This window comes from Lactuca virosa, chromosome 5, assembly GCF_052849685.1.
Source record: "Lactuca virosa cultivar CGN04683 chromosome 5, Lactuca_virosa_CGN04683_v6, whole genome shotgun sequence".
NCBI lineage: Eukaryota > Viridiplantae > Streptophyta > Magnoliopsida > Asterales > Asteraceae > Lactuca > Lactuca virosa.
In genome coordinates, this window is record NC_136430.1 from 243,810,907 (window position 1) to 243,820,677 (window position 9,771).

A 9,771-nucleotide genomic window follows, 5' to 3' on the forward strand; every position below is an offset into this window, starting at 1 on the left:
AAGACATATTTCGAATTCACTGCTAGAAGACATATTTCGAATTTAGAATAGTCTGAAATGAGATTGGAGAAGTCGAAAATAAAGTCCGAAACAGAGTCTAAAATAGGTGTTCTGGACAATACATGGTATAGATATAAGAATGACCACAACACCAGGTCAAATCATTTACCCCACTTATCTGTTTTGTAATTTGGGTTTGAAATGTAGGCATTCCGGTTTAAATGGTCATTTTTCAAAAAAAAATTAATAAAAATAACAGTCGTTTTCTAAAAAATAGAATACAAAAATGGTTAGATCATTCAATTTCCCTAAATAAAAAATTGCCTTGAAAAATAACACTCATGCCTTACAGCACAAAGTCCGTGTTTTTTTAGAACCATGCCAAAACCAAGTACACTTTAATCCCTGAATTATAAAGTTTACTTTTACATTAAATCTTTTACCAAGTGCCAATCATTATTAAAATCCTCTATAATGAGAAAAAAAATAAGTTTCAAAAATACTTCAGTGTTAGATGTAGTTAACTTAAAAAAAGAACGAGATAAAAAAAATTAAAGAGACTATTATGAGTATCAACTCCATTATTAATTATTTATCATAGATAATCAGACTGCTAGAAAATACCTTCAAACCTAAAGGTGCTTTCTTCAGCCCAAAAAAGCAAAAGTAGAAAAGAACCTACTCAAACCGGACCAAAAGGACTTATGCACACATTAAAATGTGTGCATAAACTATTCAACAATATCCAAAAAAGAAAAAACAACACCCAATTTGTCAAAAACAGATTTGCATATGAAGCCATGATGATTTTTGGGAGCTTTATCTACACAAGTTCTTCAAGAAAATCAACTAGAAACAAATAACTAAATCCAAGCTTCGGAAGAACATGGATTCATTTGATTGTTTTACACATTTAGTGCCAATTTCTGAGCAGCAAGTGCTTCAGCCTCAAGAGTAGGCTCCCACAGGAGAGTAGTTTCAGCAAGTAATCCAGTCACTGTGTATGGATCCATGTTTGATGCTGGACGCCTGTCTTCCAAATAACCTACACACAACAAACCATAAAAAAAAATAAAAAATAAAATAAAATAAAAAAAAAAAACATTCATTAAGTAGTTCTCAATTTAGTATTGACTTAATACAGAAAGAACAACTTCATGTAGAAGATTGAGTAAAACTATTTTTACCTTTGCCTGCCTTCTCAGTGTCACGCCCCACACGGATTGAGCAACCACGGTTAGCAACACCCTGCAAGATAACAAAATAAAACTTTTAAGAGTGTTTTATTGGTTTATATTTTTTGGTATGAATATTTTTTTATGTTTTTAGATACCCATGAAAATGTGTTGATGCTGGCAGTTTCGTGTTTTCCTGTCAATCGTCTTTCATTTCCTTCACCGTAAGCACTGATGTGGTCTGCGTGGCGAAGGGATAGGTTCAGAATCGCCTTTTTGATTACTTCAAATCCACCTTCTTCTCTCATGCTTAATGTGCTGTAAAAAATTAAAAGAAAATGTATGTGAATTTTAATGTAAGAAAAATGGTTGTGTTTGGTATGATGGAATCAGTGAAGGAATGGAATGGAATGGTCCATTCCATTCCATCCAACCAAAAATAAAAAAACAAGTACCTGTAGTTAGTGTGGCATCCTGCTCCATTCCAGTCTCCCTGTCAACATAGATAAAAAAAAAAAAAAAAAAAAGGTAAATTATAATATCTGATAAAAAAGTCAACACTCAACACATAAAAACTCGATTACTGATTACCTCAATTGGCTTAGGGTCAAGTGTCAAAACAACACCAGCTTGTTCAGTAATTCTCTGTTAAAAAAAAAAAAAAGAATATTCAAGAAACAGTATCGGTTTTAGTTATTTTTTATTTCTTCCAACAACCTCTGAGCTGGCCCGCACTGTCTCCCACACAGTATCATGTGAGATATAAATCAGGTACATTAGGCCGGCCAGTAGGTGTCTGACAAGAAGCCCAAACCACATTGGGATTAAAACTCCAACAATGTGGGTGCTAAGACTAAAACCCTAAAGATTATGAAATGACAGAATTGCCCTTTTATTGGTGGAAATGGAATGGAGATGTTTTACCTCAAGGAGGTATCGGGCACACCAGATATGGTCTCCGGCTTCGATTCCAACGCTGGGACCCACTTGGAATTCCCACTGTGAAACACAATTTGTGACATAAAATTTTTGATTTTATAAAGAAAAAATTAAATAATAAAGAAAATGAGTAGAAGAAAAAAAACCTGTCCTGGCATGACTTCACCATTGGTTCCACTGATGTTGATTCCAGCGTATAAACAGGCCTTGTAATGTGCATCAGATATGTCCCTTCCAAATGACTTATCTGCCCCCGCACCACAGTAGTATGGGCCCTATGAATTAGAAAAAAGAAAAAAAAAATTAAATAAAAGTGATTTCCATGGAATCTGTTTAACCGGAATCATGAAAGGAATGGAATGGTTGATTCCAGTAGAATATGATGATTATATTTATACCTGAGGACCAGGGTACCCTCCAACAGGCCAACCCAAAGGCCACTTCACATCTTGTTGAAGCAAAGTGTACTCTTGCTCGATTCCAAACCTTAAAAACCAAAATAATTAATATTTCATGAAAAAAAATCATTAAATTTTCGCTCAAAAAACCTACCAGGGAACTTGTGCTACAACTTTAGGATCACTGAAAATCTCAGCAGCCTTAGCACGTTTGTTTGTAGGGATAGGCACTCCTTGTGGGGTGTATGTATCACAGATTACCTTTCAAAATAGAATCAAGGTTAAATAAATTTTTAAGAAAATAACAATTTTTCAAAATATTAAGAAAAAAGTTAGAAACTTGAAACTATAATATTGTAATAAACTCACCAAGATGTTGTTGCCACCACGGAAAGGGTCCTTAAAGATCGCCTGAGGACTACAAAAATAAAATTATAATTATAACTAATTCAAGTAAAATGAAATTTGTTAATTTTTATTTATTTATTTATTTATTAAATTGGACTTACTATAAGATAACTTCACTATCTTCTCCTGGTGCTTGTCCAGTACTTGATCCATCATAATTCCACTTTGGAAGCTCAGAAGGATGCTCCACTGGTTTCGAGAGTGTCTAAAAAAAAAACAATTTAAAAATATATAACCTTTTTAGTTTTTTTTATTTATTTAAACTATTCAAAAAATAATTAAAGTAATCAAAAGTCAACATACCCTTGACTTGCTGCGCACATCTGTTCCTGAACCTCCAATCCTGTTTCAAAATATCAAAAAAATGAAATTGGAATCTGTCATGTTTTTGGTTACAAGAAATGAAATAAAGAAGTCAATTTGGTTTTTAGATAATTGTGATCAAAGTGTTGAAACATTTTTTTTAATGTTTTACAAAGGGAATAGGAAAGTACCAAATGTATTCAGCAATGATCTTATCAGTGTAAGGAGTAACATCCAAGTTTAGTAAGTCTTCCACCCTATTAATAGTTCCACTTGATGAAGCACAAATTCTAAATTTTGTGGAGCTTTTAAATGCTCCTTTCTTGCTTTGCTTAAATGACACAGAGTTCCACATTTTTGAGGTCATAGAGCTTGTTTCCATTGCATTCTTTGTTAACCTTGTTTGCCATTGCACTGAAGGAGCCAAACACTGAGCCATTTTTACCTAATCATTTCAATTTCATTCAACAAAAACAAAAAAAATGTCAATGAAAACATAAAAAGTCAACAAGAACACAAAAAGTCAACAATGTAGTGTAAGTTCTTTTGATCATTGTAAGGAAATTGTATGCATTGACTGATCTACAGTCAAAATTTGCTTATACTGTAAAAAGTTAAAAAGTTAAAAAGGTAAAAAGTGTATATGATTTTAGAGTTAGATGCAAAAAACATCAACATACTTTTATTAATCTGTTTATTGTAACATTTTATTTTCATTTATTCTTGTTGTACTTGGAAAATTTAATTTAGCAAATCTTTTTAATATGGGCCACTCACCAGTCACCACTATTAAAAACTTATGGGTTTCCTTAAACTATATTTGTCATTTGTTTATGACATACTTTAGCCTCCTCTTTCTATTAAGCATGATCCAAGATTCTTGTAATGGGGTTAGTTTACTCAAAGACTTTGTCTTTCATTTATTTATGAATATGAATTATGACCTAATTGTGCCCTTTTCTTTCTATAATCTTTTATTCGTAAAGGGTATCAGATTCAAAACACAAAAGTCAGTAAATAAATAAATAAGATGCTTAGTGATGCAATCATGCTTATAATATATGTACGATCAATTATTGATTATCGAAGAAAAGGAAATGTTGACCAGGGAGGGGTAGTTTGGTCATTTGCTTCTCAGCACATGGAGAACCAGTGGAGGGATCTAGATAGGCGAGAAAGAAAGAATTGTTTATGTCAAAAATGGATTAATGGCAAACAGATCTACAACTGTCTGGTCTTCTTTTTGCAGACATACAATGGCCAATATCTGATGTTCACTTGGCAGTCAAATAGTCAAAATCCAGAAAATCGTCGCCAAATGTAAATAAAATGTATACAAATCAACAAGGAACAAAACCAATCGATGATGTTCACTTGGCATTCAGATAGTCAAAATCCAGAAAATGATCGCCAAATGTAAACAAAATGCATACAAATCAACAAGGAACAAAAGGAAGACATAAAAATACAAAGCTACCCCAAGGGCAATGAAGTTCGATTCCCGTTACAAAAAGGAAAAGCTCCGATTCCGATCAAAATACAGAAAAGAAGCAATGTAGGGGATGCAGAACATACCGGAAAAGCAGTCGGAGAGTGGTGGGGGAAAGAGAAAACTGGAAGTTGTAGAGTGGGTGTTGAAAGGGTTATTTATTTATAATAAAAACAAAACAAACAAAATATGGTGATTGGCCTTTCCTTATGAGATAGGGGTGCGTTGGGTTTTGGGTGGAGGAAATTCGCCTTTGGTCTCTTTAAGGTCATCAAGAGAAGCTATCATTCTCATGCTTCTCCTGCTCTACTCCAATAGGATAAGGTTTTCTCATCAACCCCAACTTAGTTTATCAACAAATTTCCTAAACGTTCGGATTTAATTCATAGCATTTCAAATTTATTTATGTTCCCTTCATGTGTATGTACGTTTTAGAGAAATATCTCATATATTTTTAAACCACGTGAATAAATGTTTAGGTAGGCATAGACTTGTATTTAAGTTAATAGAAAATAGAAATGTGTGTAATATTATTTAAAATGGGTTTATAGTAAATAGGAATTGTTTGTTTTTTTTTACTTTTGTAAATATAACTATTAGACGTAAGATAGTTTAACGATCACATTCCGGAATTGATCTAATCATGTACTAATACATTTTGGTGTGACTGGGTAAAGGTAAGTAAGATGTTGCATGGACATGTTCAAGCCATGATCTTCTTACTACAATGACATGCCTAATCGATTAAGGATGCTAGATAATAGAATGCCTAATGAAAGGAAAGAATAATTATGTAACTAATCCACCTCTTTTAGTTTAAGCCCTAATCCATATACAAACATTAATGTTTAGCAAATAAATAGTGTAATTACTGAGAGCATTCATGGTACCAAACATACTACCTACTACATAAAAAAATGTGTTTGTAGTAGCATTGGTGTAACATCCTAAAATTCAAGGCCAAAAATTTCATTTTTAAATAAATTATTGTAAAACCATAAGTAATAAAACATCCATATAAGCATCTCATGTTAAAATCAAAGAGTCAATAGTCAAACATGTTATCATGAAATAATATCATAGTGTAATCCCAGAGATCTCATGTGCGGAAAAACATAGTGTGATGCGTTGCGACCAAGCCGGCTCCTTTCCTTTGAAACGAGGTACTTGAAACCAAAACTGTAAACCGTAAGCACGAAACTTAGTGAGTTCCCCCATCATACCGCATACCATACAATACACATACTGTCAGGCAATTCTGGGGTGCCTGGCCTACCCTGTCAGACCATTCTGGGGTGTCTGACCTACCCATGTCAAGCCATTATGGGGTGCTTAACCTACCCTACCGGGCCATTCTGGGGTGCCCGACCTACCCATGTCAAGCAGTTCTGGGGTGCTTGACCTACCCTGCCGGTTAGTCACAACCAGGCCCGGGGACTATTCCACCCCCTACCACTACAATATACTAATACATCATGAACACACTACCAGGCATATATGGGTACTAACTACCCCTTCGGTGTCTTTCAACCGGTATTTGGGGACTATTTCACCCCTACCACTACCACATAATAACATATCATGAACATACTGCTAGGCATACATGGGTATTGACTACCCTTCGGTATCTTTCAACCGGTATCCGGGGACTATTTCACCCCTACTACTACCAACACATATAATATAGCATCCTAGCACATAAAGCATATCAGACAGTGGCAAACCAGACAATTATCACAAAGACAATCATCTCATAAAACATCTCCTACTAGTGGGCCGGCATTGTGGCCTTAGACCCACTTCTACTGGAAGGTAACTCACCTCACACTGTTGAAGTCCCGCAGACCCAACCGCAGCTGCTGGATGACAGATTCCTGAACTGTCAACATCAAAATAACACCCAATTAATAATTAGGTTCCAACTCATAATCATAAGTCCATGCTTTGGGGTAAAAGACTACTCTACCCCTAACTTGGCTTGATTCAAGCCCAAGGCCCAATCCAAAGGCCCAAAAGTCCAATTATGGCTCAAAGCTCAACATATGGCCTAATTTTCCAAATTGGGCCCAAGCCTTTACATGGCCTTATTCTAAGGCCCAACCAAAAAGTCCAGTCCAACATTTGGTATTTCTAATGGCCCAATGTCTCATAATCATAAAGGCCCATACTATGGCCCATCTATGGCCCAATTTTCCAAATTGGGCCCAAACCCCTTACATGGGCCTTACCCTAAGCCCATTAAATCCTTCTAACCCATTTGCTTGTTCTTGGATGCCCATTATTATCCCAATCACCAAAGCCCACTAGAAAGGCCCAACTTAAGGCCCAAGTAAGATTAGGGTTTCACATAAAATGACAATTAGGGTTAAGTGTTTCTTACTTAACCCATTAAGGACTTAATCCATTAAGTCCATCAATCTACTGGGTAAGACATATAGTGTTATTGGGTGTAATTTACAACTCCATTCTAATAGCCCAAAAGTGGGTCCCGATAAGTCCAAGGCCCATATATCCAAAAATTGGGGTTTTCTAAACCCTAATTAGGGTTTCCAACCCAATAGGCCCAATAGTTAAGTCTTTTGATCCATTAGGGTTTCATTAGGCCCATTAGGGTTTCACTAGGCCCATTAGGGTTTTAGTCCCTTTGTCCAAACATCCATAACGAATCAAACACAACAAGCACACCGCCACCCAACACGGCGGCTGGTGGCGGCAGGAGGCGGCAGTCACCACCATACGGTGGTGATTTTGAGCTTTCTTTTTATTATTCCACTTCCTAATTACATTGTACAAATCTTTAATCCCAAAATAAACACACACTTAAGGGAATAAACACACACACAACCACCTTGTGGTGGCCAGCGGTGGCAGGTGGTGGCGGTGGCCTTTTATTGCTTTTCCGGCTATACAAAACACACACAACACATTATAAGCAAAATCACACACCCACACAACTCACAGCCACCTCCACGGTGGCTGGTGGTGTTAAGACACGGCAGTAGGGAGTATAAGTGGCGGCAGGTGGCTGATTCACGATGGCAGCAGCAATCCTAGCGGCCACAGCGGCGGCGGAGTGAAGATGCGTCCGGGAGCGACGGTCGAAGCACTTGACGGAGTGAACTAGCAGCAAAGCAACGACGACGACCACCCAAGGGTCTCTTCCGGTCGTCTACTGCCATGGCGCTCCATGGCGGCCTTCGTCTTCAACTGTGATGGTTGCGGCGGAGGATACGGTAGTAACAGCAGCGGCGACGACCAACCAAGGGTGGGGTTCGCTTTCTCTAACCATGGTGGTAGCAGCGACAACCAAGCTTGTCGCCGTCGTCGGCAATGGAGGTGGCGGTTGGAAGAGGGATGCATAAGGGTGGGTGGCGGTTGAAGCAATAGTTAGGGTTAGGGTTATGCGGGCAATGGAACAGTTAAATACCCGGCTCCCTCAAACTTTATTCCATGTTGACACTATTAGCCCCTCATTTCCATATTCATTTTCAAACATAGTCCGTAATTTACCATTTAAACATCACCTTCTAAAATTCCTTACAAATCAAGTCCGAAATTTACCAAACAGCCCCTCCCTCTACAAATTGTTCTCAATGAAGTCCATAAATTACTCATTAGCCCTTGACTCCATAAAATCTTTTCATAATAAGCCATAATTTACTAAACATCCCTCAACCTCCAAAATTCTTTACAAACTAATCCGAAAAATTACATTTTAACCCCTCAACTTCCAATTATAACCTTTTTAACTCCCAAAACTAACTTCTTGCTACACTATTCCGCTTTTAGGGCTATTATTCACTTATTTATTTATTTAATAAACGGGGTGTTACAATTAGGCTAGACTAATCAGAAATAAGTTTCCTTTGAAACAAGACAAGGTGCTCCCCCCATAAGTTTAAGTATGGCATGACCCTATTACAAACATTTGTTGTACTATGCAATTTAGTTAACTACTTTGGGAATATGATTAAGATATACGGTGTAAATTTCTTGGTTGAAATATGATAAGAAATGGTACTAGGGATTTACTGTAAGTTGGTTCACAATTTGTGGTTTGTAAGCTAAAGTGTAAGTTTAAGAGTGACGCTTGAATGTCCATTGGTCATATCTTATAGAATAACAATGTTCACATAATAAGGATCAGAGAATTGCTACACAACTTGCATCTCTTGTTTTTATGTAAAGAGTTTAATGACTTGCCCGACTACATGTCCAATGGCGTTTAAGGACTTAGGCAACATTTGTAATCGACTTATAAGTCATGTTGAGCCTCTGGCAGCTAAAAATGCTATTCCAAAAAATTTCATACCATGATGACTTTTGGAGCAAAGGAAAACGAGGTTCGTTTAGGCATTAAAGAGGAAAATGTATCATCTACTTTTTTTCTCATCACTTCTTAACTCTTACTTTATCTCATATCATACTCTATCTGCACCTCTTCTCATGCTCTTCTCCTCTCATCTCTTTACTTTGTCTCATACTCTTCTCTTTCTAACTCTATCTCCATCACATCTTATCTCTTTACCTCTCTCATAATATTCTCATTATCATCTATTTTTTCTTCTCCTACTCTTCTGTCTCTTTTTACGCTTTACCTCTCTATTTCGCACTTTTCATCCTTCATGGATCCTCTATACTTAATCCATCGCGGGTTATATCAAGGTTCTCTAAAACCTCTTATCTTGTTCCACACATGGAAACCTTTCTCAATCTTTTGTAGACATAGATAATCCTATTCTCACATGAATCATCTATCTTTATTCCCGATGGAATCATCATCCCATTCCCATAGGAAACATCATCTCATTCCTGTAGGAACCATAATCACATTCATGTAGGAATCTTAATCTCATTCCCATACGAATCATAATCTCATTCCCGAAGGAATCATAATCTCATTCCCGTAGGAATCATAATTTCATTCCCGAAGAAATCATAATCTCATTCCCGAAGGAATCATCTTTCTACTATTCTCATAATCTTTCATGTAAATGTTATGGTCTAACCATAGTCTTATACATCACATGTCTCATAATATTCTATCTCATTAAGAGAT

The 9,771-nt window shown here is 36.5% G+C and overlaps 1 protein-coding gene across 1 annotated transcript; it reads right to left on the bottom strand.

The window, feature by feature from the left end:
• Positions 1-770: 770 nt before the first annotated feature.
• LOC145114936 (glutamine synthetase, chloroplastic) lies at positions 771-4,936 on the bottom strand. Its single transcript, XM_079051061.1, has 14 exons — positions 4,799-4,936; positions 3,415-3,668; positions 3,224-3,263; positions 3,022-3,125; positions 2,882-2,930; positions 2,667-2,773; positions 2,513-2,600; positions 2,261-2,389; positions 2,100-2,174; positions 1,767-1,820; positions 1,631-1,668; positions 1,334-1,493; positions 1,188-1,248; positions 771-1,045 (listed from the first exon to the last, which is right to left on the bottom strand). The coding sequence occupies exons 2-14, from the start codon at positions 3,660-3,662 to the stop codon at positions 906-908; spliced, it is 1,293 nt and encodes a 430-aa protein (XP_078907187.1). The 5' UTR covers positions 3,663-3,668; positions 4,799-4,936; the 3' UTR covers positions 771-905.
• Positions 4,937-9,771: the final 4,835 nt, after the last annotated feature.